At 39.9% G+C, this 13,578-nt stretch overlaps 1 protein-coding gene across 1 annotated transcript; it reads left to right on the top strand.

Moving 5' to 3' along the window:
• Window positions 1-4,355: 4,355 nt before the first annotated feature.
• On the top strand, window positions 4,356-6,879 carry LOC133709612 (large ribosomal subunit protein uL15c). Its single transcript, XM_062135404.1, has 4 exons — window positions 4,356-4,514; window positions 4,598-4,955; window positions 5,092-5,243; window positions 6,471-6,879. The coding sequence occupies exons 1-4, from the start codon at window positions 4,449-4,451 to the stop codon at window positions 6,693-6,695; spliced, it is 801 nt and encodes a 266-aa protein (XP_061991388.1). The 5' UTR covers window positions 4,356-4,448; the 3' UTR covers window positions 6,696-6,879.
• The last annotated feature ends 6,699 nt before the right edge of the window (window positions 6,880-13,578 follow it).

Genomic DNA, 13,578 nt, shown 5'->3' with positions numbered 1-13,578 from the left:
AGGCATCAGCAGCCAAACTGGACAAGGGATATACATGTTCAGTAACTCAGTAAGTACGTGAAGGCCGTGCCCTAGGAGCAAACTTCTTTATCCAAGCCCTTAAGCAAATATTTACGAATTAGTGGGTTACTAATCCAAAAATCTTCGGCAATATGACATATAACAATAGTGTTCATCTGATCACCCGTGGCCAACTCAACGAGACCGTGACAGATCACATATGATAACCACATTTTTAGTCAAAAGAATCATGATAACTAAGATGGGTATCTCATATTTAGAAAAAATCAAAATAGATGCTGATAAATACATAAGTATATATTCAGGTGGTTGATGGACCACTCTACACATAGACCTCGAGGTGGACTCATGATTAGGATTTCAAATACAAATTTGTAAAGTCCGTCCATGCAAGCATGCATAGGCCGTGCATCCAAATACTGAAAACATTGTTCAAGTGGTCCTCTCCACCAAACACCAATTTATATGAAACCATCTTCTTCTCTTTTCTTCTGTACTTCAGCGCAAGCTAGCTAGTTACCTTCATCTTCTAACATTATTCCAGTAATAATCGTTTCAGTCATCCTTGCCAGTCATACATCTCTTTCTCCGGCGCAATTGAATTCGATCATGGAGCCCAGATCGAGCTCTATGCAACAGTTTCAGATTTATTTATCATACACATCAATATTGCTGTATCAATTTATGAAGCTGTTACATAAGTAGTGGCACAAAAATAAAGGAAAAACGACAATCAAAAAAAGATAGAGAGGGAATCAATGTACTAGTTGCAGCAGACCTGCGCAGATTGTTGAAGCTTAAACGTTTATTCTTACTTGGATTAAAGAATGCAACTTTCCGAACTTCAGGTGTACCCAATTTGATGTTTTATCGCCATTAGTGTGAAAGTCAAAAGCTCACTTCTTCTGGGCTGTAATTTATTCATATGAGGCCCTGAATTTCAATCGCTGTACACATCAGGCCCAATCAAAGGCGTCGGAATACTAGCTATATCAGTATAGGTGTTCGATTTTCAAAACCTAAATTGCATCACTTCAGTGCAGTTCGGTTCGATTTCGATTATTTTCAACAGCGTTCTAATAAGTTGAAGTGTAATTCTAACGAAACATTTCCTTCTGCTAGTATAATAAAACAAATATTACTTATGCTAAAAGATCAATATTCATTATTTTAATTTGAGTCGACTGACATGCGTTGAAATATAAAAAAAAGACTAGAAAAACTGAATTTGTAAGAAATAAAGTAAGTAAAACAAAATTTACAATAACAAAAGAAAAGAATAATTTTAGTCAAAGACCCCTAGAACGATGAATTACTGTTTGAGAGCCTACAATAGAAATTAATAAGATTTTTTTTTTTTTTTTGAATCGAAGGAGGTCAACTATTTATTAAAATTGAAAGATTACAACGATACGATATCAAAAGACATGAAGAAGGGAATAAAACAGTACGAAAAGAAAAATACATAGGAAATATAAGAACTTAATAACGCAAGAGCAGCAACGTCGAGACGCAATGCTGATTTTACATACGGATTACAGCCGTGTAGTGAATTGAGTAGTCGGTGGTTTGACTACTCATCAAACTCCAACGCACAAATTGACAAAAATCAACTTGGCGTAGGAATGAAGGCACTCTCCCACCTAAAGATCGAAGCCGACCAAGGGTGTCAGAACATGGCCATGTTGGTAGACGATTTTTCACGAACAAATACCATAGAATTGGGTTCTGAATCTAATACCAGTAAATCACAGGAGCCCCAATCAATTCTAACGAATCATAAAAAGCCCAACAAAGATTGTGGGCTGCAATCCAAAACCAAACTCCACCCGGATCCCAGACCCGGATCCTGATGCCAACGATTTCGACAGCAGCGCTGTTGGACACGTCCCGATGACCTGCAATGGAGGAGACTGCCAAACTTCTATAGCCATCGCTGACCAACAAATCGCCGCCATCGAAGTCCCAACAAGCCGACACCACCTCTCGGCTATCGCCACTAGAACCCAATCCCCTCACCTCGCACCAGGATTTGACGTTCTTCAGCCCCGTCCAGATAGCGTCATAGTCGCGGAATTGTAGAGAGATACCACCGATCCCCTCTAAAGTAGATGAAGATCCAAATCCACCGACAGAAAAAGAAACCGGATTCCCACCGCCCTTATCCTTCAACCATCGATCCAACCAAGCACCACCGCATCTACAGCGAGACCTCGCCCCAAACCCCTGAGATCACCGGGGCTGCTTCCCAGATCTCACTCCTCCCAGTAATCACCGCCTACCTCCGATGGTGTACCAACAGTAAATAGGCCAACGAACACAGCCCCAGCAACACCCAAACTCCGCTCAACAGACGCACTGCCTTTGAAGACAACGAAGACGAAGATGAAGAGGCAAAAGCATGAAATTTTCTCTATGAATGGAGTAGGTATAGGTCACGACGAACCAGATGGGCCGCCGCACCACAAACCCTAGCAGAGCGTCCTGCTATGTCAAAGTTCAGAAATTAATAGGGAAATTCGTCCAAACAGTGTCTGAACTTTTCCAGACTATTAATTTTCATACCTATACTTTGAAAAATTTCATAATGGTACATGAAGTTTTGGCCCCGATCCAATTTTCGTATCTAGCAATAGTAAAGTCGTCAACGACGTTAAATTTTGAGGGGTAAATCTAGAACTTCAGTATTCATCCTCCTATCTCTCTGCAACTTCACGCTTTGTACTCTCATATGGTTTCCTTCTCCACACCACCCTCGCATTTGGACCAAATTCTTATCCTATAGTCTCCCCATCCTCAAAATCTCAGCCATGAATTCTCTCAACCCACCTTGTATCATTAAACACTGCTAATGCTTCTCCAAATATCCTATTATGAGAATAACAATTGATTATAGTTGTCCACGAGATTAAATCCCTCATGGGCATTTGATTAAACAACAAATCTGCAGACTCCACATTACCAAGTCTCACATAGCCGTCGATCATAGTATTCCAAGTAGCTGTACACCTTTCTATCATCTCATCAAACAATGTCCTCGCCGAAATCATATTCCCTACACGGCTACACGAGTATGAGAAGAAACCATTGTAGTCCACGCAAAACCATCTCTCTCAGACATTTGATCGAACACCTTCTGGGCTTCACCAATTCGTCCCAGCTTCTGGTCCTGCAGTCTGAACAAACTTATGTGAACCAAACCCACTGAAATGGACGGAAATCCCAAATCAGATCAACAAAGAAAAGTGAACTGATGATGCCCATTTCACAAAGTAGGGTTCTTGGACTACTTGGATTTTCTGCCTGGAATTGAAGGGCTTGAGGGAGACGAAGGCGTGCCTATGGATTTGAATGTTGCTTCGGCGTCGGAGGAGGAGTTGTCGGCGGTGACGGTGGCGATTTTGGTGGCAGAGACGAAGCGACGCTCGTCGAGGCCGGCACTCCAGCCGACCAGAAATTCAGAGATTATTCTCGTTGAGGCTGTCTCTCCAGCCTCTCCAGATCGGAGATCTTTAATTTCTCGTCGAGGCCGGCGCTCAGAAACTTGCCGCCTTGTCGGTGAACTGAAGAAGAAGGCATGATTTGCCAACTCCTGCAAAAACAAATCATAATCGAAATTGAAATCGAAATCATAGAAAGGGTTGAATCAAATTCGGGGGCGCAGAGACACCTCCGTGGGCGGGCGCATCTGGAGAGGGTTGTGGCCGGGTTTGGGTTCACCGGTGGCGCGAGGCACAAAGTCGAGAGAGAGAGAGAGCGTTTTGTCCTTGGTTCGATGCAACAGCAATTCGAAGAAGAAGAAAGAAAGACATGGCAATTGCAAATCGCGAGTGAGGCTGCATAGTTCGAGTCGAGCCATGGCCAACTTTTTTTTTCTTTTTTTTTTTGTCGATAATACCTAAAGTTTCAGATTTACCCCTCAAAATTTAACGCCGATGACGACTTTACTGTTGCTAGATACGGAAATTGGGTCGGGACCAAAACTTCAGGTACCATTATGAAATTTTTCAAAGTATAGGTATGAAAATTAATAGTCTGGAAAAGTTCAGACACTGTTTGTATGAATTTCCCAAATTAATAAGATTTAACTAATTAGGTTGGATTGTGTTTTTATTGGTTTTTAGTAAGTACTAATTGAAAACAGCGCCATAAGCATTCAGTTCGACTTCGGTTATTTTTAGTCGGTTCAATTGTGTTTGTGGGTGTTTAGTTCCAAATCCAGACATATGAGCCCCATTGGGTTCGAGTGTTTTGTAGTACACATCAGGCCCAAAATGATCTAACGGGCATAAACACCAGCTGTTACTATAGGCCCAGAGAGCTAATCATCCAAGAAAAAGAAAAAAGAAGAAGAAGAAGAAAACGCAGCTTATCCTATCTGATTGTGTCACACTCTGTTAGCTCCAGCTACAGTCTTTCTGTTATCCATGGCAGCGTCCCCGCTCTTTCTTTCTTCAAGCCCCGCCCTGCGTTTCCCTTCTTCGCCATTCAAGGTTTTCATTCCTTCTCCGACTCCTTGTCTCTAATTGTATGAATTGCCTAATTAGCTGAAAAATGCGTTTCAATTTTTCCGCAGGGAAATGTGAGCAACTTGAGGCCAAGCTTATGTTCAATCCCCTCGCTCAAGACGACTCCGACTCCGACTCCGACTCCTCAGAGAAGACAGCTGGTGGTTGTGAACAAGGCGGCCGCGGCGGTAGTCGGGGCTCCGACTGGGAACGTCCGGTTCAGGCTGGACAACTTGGGCCCGCAACCCGGGTCCAGAAAGAAGGGTAAGAGAAAGGGAAGAGGTATTGCTGCTGGGCAAGGCAACAGCTGCGGGTTCGGTATGCGGGGACAGAAGTCCCGGTCCGGACCGGGTGTCCGGCCCGGATTTGAAGGTGGACAGATGCCGCTCTACCGTCGAATTCCCAAGCTCAAGGGAATTTCTGGAGGTATTGACATTTCATTGTTATATGCACGCCAGGTGTTTGATGAAATGTCTGAATGAGCTTGTGTATCGGTTTAGGGTTTGTGCATTGCTCGAAATGTGATGTGTAATTGGTTGTGTGTGTGTGTTTTTGTTGCAAGGTATGCATAAGGGGTTGCCTAAATATGTGCCTGTGAACTTGAAAGATATAGAAGACGCAGGGTTTGAAGAAGGAGAAGAAGTTTCGTTAGAGAGTTTGAAGGACAAGGGGTTGATCAACCCTTCGGGGAGAGAGAGGAAACTCCCTTTGAAGGTAGTGCTTGCTTGATTTGTTTAATTTATGCATTTAGTGGTTAACATGTTTTACATCTGAAGTTTTCGACTAAGCTTTGCTGTCAGTAACAGTTAGTTATAGGCTGTCAAATATGATATGCTGCTATAGAAGTATGGGAATTTTCTTGTAAGAATAGAAGTTTGGGATGAGTGATATTAATGCGTAAGCTTACATATGGTGATCGTAATTATTTATGCTATTTTGATCAAAAGGAGAATGAATCCGCAGTTACTCTTGGACTGTTTGTACAGGTTCACTTAGACTAAGTTAATAAGTTAGACATACCAACCATTGTAGATCTAGCCTCCATACCAAATGCAGCTCAACCTTAAACTAAATGCACACAAAGCTTGGGAAAATCACATACGTTGAGATACCATCTGTGTTAGTATAATATGGCATGAGTAACTCTCTCAAATGAAGTATAGTTGGCTCTTGAGCTTGTAAACAATTATGTAAGTATTAGTGTCAATAACTTTCATGTGTGTGTGTGTTTTTTTATCTGAACCACTCTTTTTGAATAACTTTGTTACTTGTGATAAGTTGACTTTTGCTCCTTTAAGGAGGTATAAGTTTTAGTTTGATTTTTCTTTTCTGCATATCCTGAGGGTAAAGGATAAATATGGACAATTATAAAGTCTGTATAAGCATTGGGTGATGAATAATGCAACTTAATCTGTAGTGGTTGGTAATACCTATCATCCCTCTTATCAGTTAACAGCTTCTAATAAAATCTAGATTGTTTGATTGCTACCAATTAGTGAATCATCTTGCGTGTTTCATCTTCTGCTGATTCCTCAAATGTTTGGTCTTGTTTAAAGGAACCGATACTTTGATGCGTTCTGGAATTTCTAGCCAAAACTTGTCCAAACCTTCTATATGATCGGGCTTTCTAATCCTGGAACCAAATTCAGCTTCTTGCCACCTACTTGATATGACTGAAAGATGCATTGAAACTTTAACTGAAAAAACTATATCATGGTATGAAAAACTAACAGTATCATAAGGGGAATTCTGATCCCTGATTTGGCCCACTAAATTTTCAATGCATATGGGATAGCATATACTTTTTATGGGGTTAGTCAGTTATCATTGTGCACCTCTTAATCAATTATCTGCATATTCAGTGGAAGCATGGTTGATTGCAATTCAAGTCACTGGAATTATAAACTGATTTAAATTCACTTGACTTCTCTCTATTTCAAGATTCTTGGTGATGGGGAACTCAAAGTGAAGCTGAGCTTTAAGGCTCGGGCTTTTTCTGCAGCGGCGAAGGAGAAGCTTGAGGCTGCTGGCTGTAGTCTCACTGTTTTACCGGGCCGGAAGAAGTGGGTAAAGCCATCAGTTGCTAAGAACATTGCCCGTGCTGATGAATACTTTGCCAAGAAAAGAGCAGCCGCAGCTGCTGCTGCTGAAGCACCATCTGCTTAGTCCACTTCTTGGCCACACTGTTCAAACTTGTAGGCGGAGTAGTACATGGTAACACATTTAAGGCTGTTCAATTTTTTCTTCCCTGTTATTATTTTTGTTTACCAGTTCAGGATTATTGACCAACTTCTGGCTGTTGTTTCATATATAAATATCGAAAGTAATCTCGTCAATCCTTCACATTTAACCTCATCACTCCCCAACCCTTGAATATGGCTTGAGGAATCTCATCAATCCTAGGTCAATTCTTTTGCTAAAGAGACTCCTAGCTACTTGTTATAGTTTCTTGTCCTAAGCCGCTGACATTTTTTGGACTATGCATGACGTATAGATCATATAAGTTGGACTTTCAACTACGAAGCATCCACATCCCTAACTAGGAAACATTTTAGGATAAATTAATGATATCGTAGTTGATGAAATTGTTCGGAATCTTCTTTGCTTTCCATGTCGTAGATACCTTTGAACTCGATTCTAATTCATTTTTAGTGAGTAGTGGTATTATTGTTGAGTGGTGCTCTATATTTAAGTCATAGTGGGATCGTCACGCCCATGTTTGCTTAATCATAAGAAAAAGAAAGGCACGAGGCACGGGATTTTCTGCCATTTTGTCTAATAACTTGGATCTATATTCTATAATCTATTGCCCTTAAAAACAAGGGCAGAGATAGACCAAACCCAAAAATGATGGCCATACTGACTAAAGTCGTGAGATGGAATCATTTGGGTGTCTGTTTAGACGAGGCATGTGAGATCATTTACACCAAAAAAGCATGGCAAACCCTTGCTTTCGTACCCCACCAATGTCTGGATTTTTACAATAGTGGCAAAGCAGAGCCTTGCTTTCTGTCAAATATCATCCTAAGCTAACTTGCTCAATCAGAAAATGTAGTTGAAAATTTTAATGTTATAGGTATTTGATGTGAGAGAGGTAATTTATGGTAGTGGTTAGGGAACTAACTATATCAAATATTGTTGAAGGTTAGGATCCTATAATTGAGCCTAAACTTATCAATGTATTACAACACGTGATACTTTGAATTTTCTAGGACAGATGTACTTTGTTACCGAATTTAGCCATTAAAAAACCCGAACATCATGTTCACCGAAGTTAACGGTTGAAACTCAAAAGAGGATTGAATTTTCAGAACAGTTATTATCACAGCTCAATGAATTGAAGTGGTGGGGAGGATTCTCTGGTCCCTGAAATCGGAATGCATCGCCATCTATATCTTAGGAAATTGATAGCGGTGTGGGTCCAAATCCCATTTTATTTGGTAGTTGTCAATTGCTCCATCACCTCCACATGACTAGAACGTAACAGGGATGGCTCAAAATGCCGTTCCACTAATCAAGAAACGTGGTCAAATGTGTCATTTCCTTCGCCAATCGGAAACGATTCCTTCTACATGAAAAAAATGACAACCTCTCTTCGCCAGTTTTATATTTTACGCGGCTTAGTTACTTCTAATTGGATCCCAATCCACGAGACCACGACAATTTAAAAGGTTGATTATTTTTAATTAAAAGTGGTCGGTCATATGAATAACATAGAATAAATTGATAATGACCTACCTACCCTCCCTGCAACTAATACCATCCAACGAAAACCCCGCCCTTCGAATAAGTAATAACCATAAACTAGAAGAAGCCCCAGTTATCCCGCGGTGAAACTGAAAAGCCTACGGTAGTTACTGTGCGTGAAAAGTTGAATTGAAGCACATCGTTTCAGTGTTTTTGTCTTGTAAAATATCTAGGTGGTAGAGTAGGTTCTAGCCTGCAATTAGTTTGACTGTCAGCTTTTTACTACTACCTGTCCAAACGTGGGTGAGGTACTAGTACTGCTACAGATATTTGTGGCGGGAAGGGTTTTAAAATGTGCTATTTTACCGCCCACATGTGCTACTGCTAAAATGTGGGCTGACCCCACTTTTTTCTTCTCTTCGTTTTGTATCGCATTATAGATATTTTGTTGTAAAATACTAAATTATTCATAACCCAACACGATGATAGAAGACTTATTAGTGAGATATTTTGTCACACTCCGAATTCTGAATTTAAGTAATTTATATTCGAAGCATGAACCTCAAATACCCTGTTTATAATCTCAGAATTTTTTTCTCAAAATCAACTGCACATTACACCTCTCAATAATTACATAAACCAAATCCTCAAGCTACTTATTACAGTACACTCTCACCAAAACAAATTATAAAGCTCAAGAGAGCACAATTCTCCTCACAAAACAAATGCTATAAATCTAATACTAATACTCTAAACCGCACGATCACAGCCCTGATTCTCCTGACCTGTAGGATTACCCGCTACACATTTTGAATAGTGTACCGGGAGTTGCAACAACACAAAACCCGGTAAGCTTTTGACAGCCCGTATGAGTAAACAAGAAAGAACTATTGATTTATTCAATTATATTTACTATAACTCAAGTAAACAATCAACACACTCACAAGGTAACTCCAAAAATCACAGAAACATATAAGTATATTCTCGATGCTTTCTTTTAAAACTCCACATTTGACTGATCACAACCAACAAATATTGCAACATTAATATGTGAAATAACATTAAAGCAAAGCATGCTTGATTCTCTTTTCACTAACACCTTCACATATTAACAATATATCACCAATAGATATTTGATCAAAATAATATAAGTACACTTTTCTTTTTAGTGAATTTTCGGATTAACTGGTAACAAATCATAAATACAAGTGCTAGGATCCAACGTACTATACCCAAAGCACAAGTAAACCAGGTTGACTGGTAACAAATCATAAATCCACGTGCTAGGGTCCATAATACCAAAGCACGGGAATCCACGTGCTAGGGTCCATAATACCAAAGCACGGGAATCCACATGCTACGGTCCATAATACCAAAGCATGGGTAAGCCGCAGCATACTGAGGACACCTCCAAAGTATGTATACCCAAGGTAGACACCTCTTTCCTATGAGTATAATAGTGCACTATCTACAGGGACCAGGGCCCAGGCTTAACGTCTCATAACACCAAAACGCATTTACCAGTAATTCATTTAAGCACGGGGTTGTAGAAATCACTCGGCTTCACAATTGTACTTCTCAGACATAATCAAATTCACAAAATACAATCTTTATGATTTATAGATTGTATATATGTATATGTACACCCACATAAAGAGACATATTATTTCAAGATAAATCTTTATTTCTTAAAATAATTTCCACATAATCACAAGTGGGCATATAAAATAGCTTTCACACCACATGATCAATATTTCATTATTCAACAATTAAAATGCGAGATTAATAGCTTGAATAATATCCAATCCATTCTCAATCATTTCATCACACCAATCACACATCAACCAATATATATATTCCACGTAAATATATATATACGTAATCATCCGCTCAGGGATGACCACTAATACCAACTATAGTTCAAGCATAAAAACCGTGAAATTCATTTGTATAATAAAATCATTTTACTTACCTATGGACCGTAGTTGATCAAGTCCATATAATTTAAAACAAATATTTATTCCACAAATATTTTCACACAATTGCAACAAAAATAAAGTAATTAAATTTATTCGGTTTGTAATATGAACCACGTGAGGTTTACTCACCTCTAATCCAGCTGCGTCTTCTAAAAAGCCAAATATATCAATCCGAATCGTCCACCAAATCAATCCATCGATCACCTAATCCAATAATGATCTTAACTTAGCCAACAACTCATAAACGTACTTAAACGACGATCCAACGGTCAGATCTGAATATAATGATGATCCAATGGTCAGATTCAAATTAAACGATGAACCAACGGTCGGATCTGAATTTAATGATGATCCAACGGTCGGATCCTCACGGATCGCCTTTAGGACCATCCTCCAAAATTATCACGAAGATCCAACGGTCCAATCTTCCTGAATTGCCCTTACTAATATCTCCATAATTTTATATGAAAATCCGACGGTCAGATTCTCACGAATCGCCTTCCGAATTACTGTTTTACAATTATACGAAGATCCAACGGTCGGATCTTCACCCGTGACCTCACAAAGTCATCGGTACAGTCATACGATCAACATATCTAAATTTGAAGCAAAACCAATGGTCTGATCTTCGCAGATCGTAAACCGAAGATAAAACGTAAAAACCGTAAATAGTAACGTAAAAACGTAAATCCACTATTTATCAACTTTTTCTAACATGACCATGTTATATATCAAAACGCTCGTATGGATGCATAGATCATCGCCTAGATAATGAAAACTCGAAATATGGTCTGACGCGCCGCCACAAGCGGCGGTCAGTGGGCGGTCAACGCGGCGGTCAACTCCGGGTCAACCACCTCCGATGGCAAAGCGACCAACTACAAACTTGTTCAAAATGAAAGGGTGATCGACTTCCATACCTGGAGCTAAGTCTGGTTTGGCCTAGATCGTCCTAAATCAAGCTTGGAAGTTGGATTAATCCTGTGCGTCCGATCAGATTTCAGATTAAATCAGGGACGTCGAAAAAGTCAAACCTTGATCTAGTGTTCTACACTCAAAATCGTGATGAAAGACTTATATGGGGATGATCAGGGGGAAGAGAAGATCACGAAAATGGGAAGGATCGGCCTCGGAGACGCCGGAAAAGTGGAGTTCCGTCCGGGTCACCGATCGGAGGCTGGGTTGCTTCGATCCAGGTCTGGGGGCAGCGTCGGAGCAAGGCGGTGGCACCAGGAGACTGGGCGGCTCACGGCGAAGCTAGGGATGGCCGGGTCGTGGCCGGAGGACGCCGGAGGACGGAGATGGATCCGGGTCGGGTCAGTCGGGTCGGCTGCGTAGGGAGGAGAGAGAACGGAGAGTTTGGGGGACCAAATTGCAATTTTGAGAAAATTTCGTCCTTCCGAAAAATTCAGGTTTTCCACCTATTTATAGAAAAATCCCAATTTTAAAATATTCGTAACTTATTCATACGAACTCCGAATATTGCGTTCCATATGTCCACGAACTCGTATCGACGAGCTCTACAACTTTCATGAAGTAAGTTTTCCCAAATTTTGAACGTATCAAAAGTCAATTTCCACGAGCCCCTAAATAACGTTCGATTTCGAAAATAAAATCGTTCGAACTAATTCCACAACTTTTCCAAGCTTCGTACTCGCTCCTACTATCGTGAAATCATTTCTAAAAATCCATGGAATTTAATTTGGATTTTTCGGGGTATTACATATTTATCTTCACAGTTCACACCAGCAATGTTATCGTAGAATTTGCTTAGTGAAAACAAACATTCGGTAAACCCTATTAGGTAGGCAAACTACTTGTTGAAAAAACAAAAACGAAAAAGTACATGCCATGTTTTGTACTTATAATTGTAGCTTATATATTTTTTTTTATCAGAAATTGTAGTTTATATTGGATAATGATGTGTATTGATTCTTTTAGCTTCATAAAAAATCTCCCCACCCTTTCAAAAGGAAAAAAAATAAAAATAAAAAATCTCCCTACTACTTTTAACTTGTTTCCATACACAGTCTATAATCCGTGTTAGTGTTCTTTAATAGAACTCAAACATATTTAAGATTTTTTAACGCAACTTTTGTGAATAAAATATATTCTCTTAAATATTTTGAATTAAAATTAAAAAGAAAACGTTCAATTCAGTTTTCAATTATTGAAATTTAAACGCACAAGTGTGAAAAATAATTTCTCGTGCCGTCGTGTATATAAATTTCTGTTCCAAAGTCAACAAATGAAATATCAACTTCATATCAAATTTTGATTTTCATGAATATATTCACCGAGTCTATTACATCAATTTTAATTTTAGAGAGTGAAATTCATAATCTATATTTTACAATCTACACTCATTTTTTCATTTTTGATTGAAATTCTTATAAAAAGACAAAACTAAGTTATTAAAGACAAAAATTTAAATTACTAAAAAATGAAACATGGAGTATGAAGAAATTGGAGAAGGTTACCAACACTAATGAATATTTGCTTCTCAAATATTTGCTTCTTGTTTTCTTGTTCGGGGTCTTCTGCGTTAGCAGTAGTGGTGGTAATCCTGGGTGGCGCGAGGTCGTGGCGTTGGGATGTGATCCTGGCCTATCTGGATCGGTGATGGTCTCGGGGTCTCAGCGTTTGGTGTTGCCTGCGCAAGAAGATCAGGCGACTGCGATCGGCTGGGGTGCGGACTGGAGATCTGGGCGGTGGCCTAGGGTGGGTTCTCGTTTTCTGCTGATGGTGGTCGAGGATTGCGACAGAGATGGCGATGTCCACTGCCTTGGACTGAGGTTGCCTGCGGTTTGGTGCGGCGAAGGTTGCGGTGGGCTGCTGGGTCAAATATTTTCGAGCGCCGTCGTTGAAGGGAGGCAGACTGGTGGTTGGCGGCTGATGGATGGGGTGCCAAGTGGATGGGTGGCCTGATCAATTCCAGCTGGGCTTGGTCCTCTGTTGGGCTTCCTTCTGCTAGTGTTTCTTGTTTGGGTCTGGGCCTATTTCTTTGGGCTTGGACTTTATTTATCTTTTACTATGGTTATATTGTAAGGACTTCGTCTCCTCTGGGGAAGGAGTTTGTAGGGTCTCTCTGAGAATATGTCGCCAAAAATGTCCGTAGCATCTGTGCCCCTTTGATTCTCATGGATGTTTTAGGGTAGTTTTGGCTGAGCTTCATGATCTTTAAAAAGGTTGAATTACTTAGGTAGTGACTCTTTTGACAGTCCCACAGGGATGGGTCATTATGTGTAATTTCGCTGATCAATGCAATGAGTTGACAATTCTCTCAAAAAAAAAAAAAAAAAAAACACTAATGAATAGTTGGATAACATTAAATATATTTTTTAATTATTAAAAAACTGTTAATTATAAATATCAGGAGTTTA

The sequence above is a fragment of the Rosa rugosa genome, chromosome 5, assembly GCF_958449725.1.
Source record: "Rosa rugosa chromosome 5, drRosRugo1.1, whole genome shotgun sequence".
In the NCBI taxonomy this organism is placed as follows: domain Eukaryota; kingdom Viridiplantae; phylum Streptophyta; class Magnoliopsida; order Rosales; family Rosaceae; genus Rosa; species Rosa rugosa.
This window is presented reverse-complemented; position numbering and strand designations above follow the sequence as displayed.

Bases quoted from the DNA above. Each gene is read 5' to 3' on its own strand.
- LOC133709612 (XM_062135404.1), top strand. From the start codon at position 4,449: ATGGCAGCGTCCCCGCTCTTTCTTTCTTCAAGCCCCGCCCTGCGTTTC. The intron at 4,515-4,597 runs GTTTTCATTCCT...ATTTTTCCGCAG, and splicing joins TCCCTTCTTCGCCATTCAAG to GGAAATGTGAGCAACTTGAG. The intron at 5,244-6,470 runs GTAGTGCTTGCT...CTCTATTTCAAG, and splicing joins AGAGGAAACTCCCTTTGAAG to ATTCTTGGTGATGGGGAACT.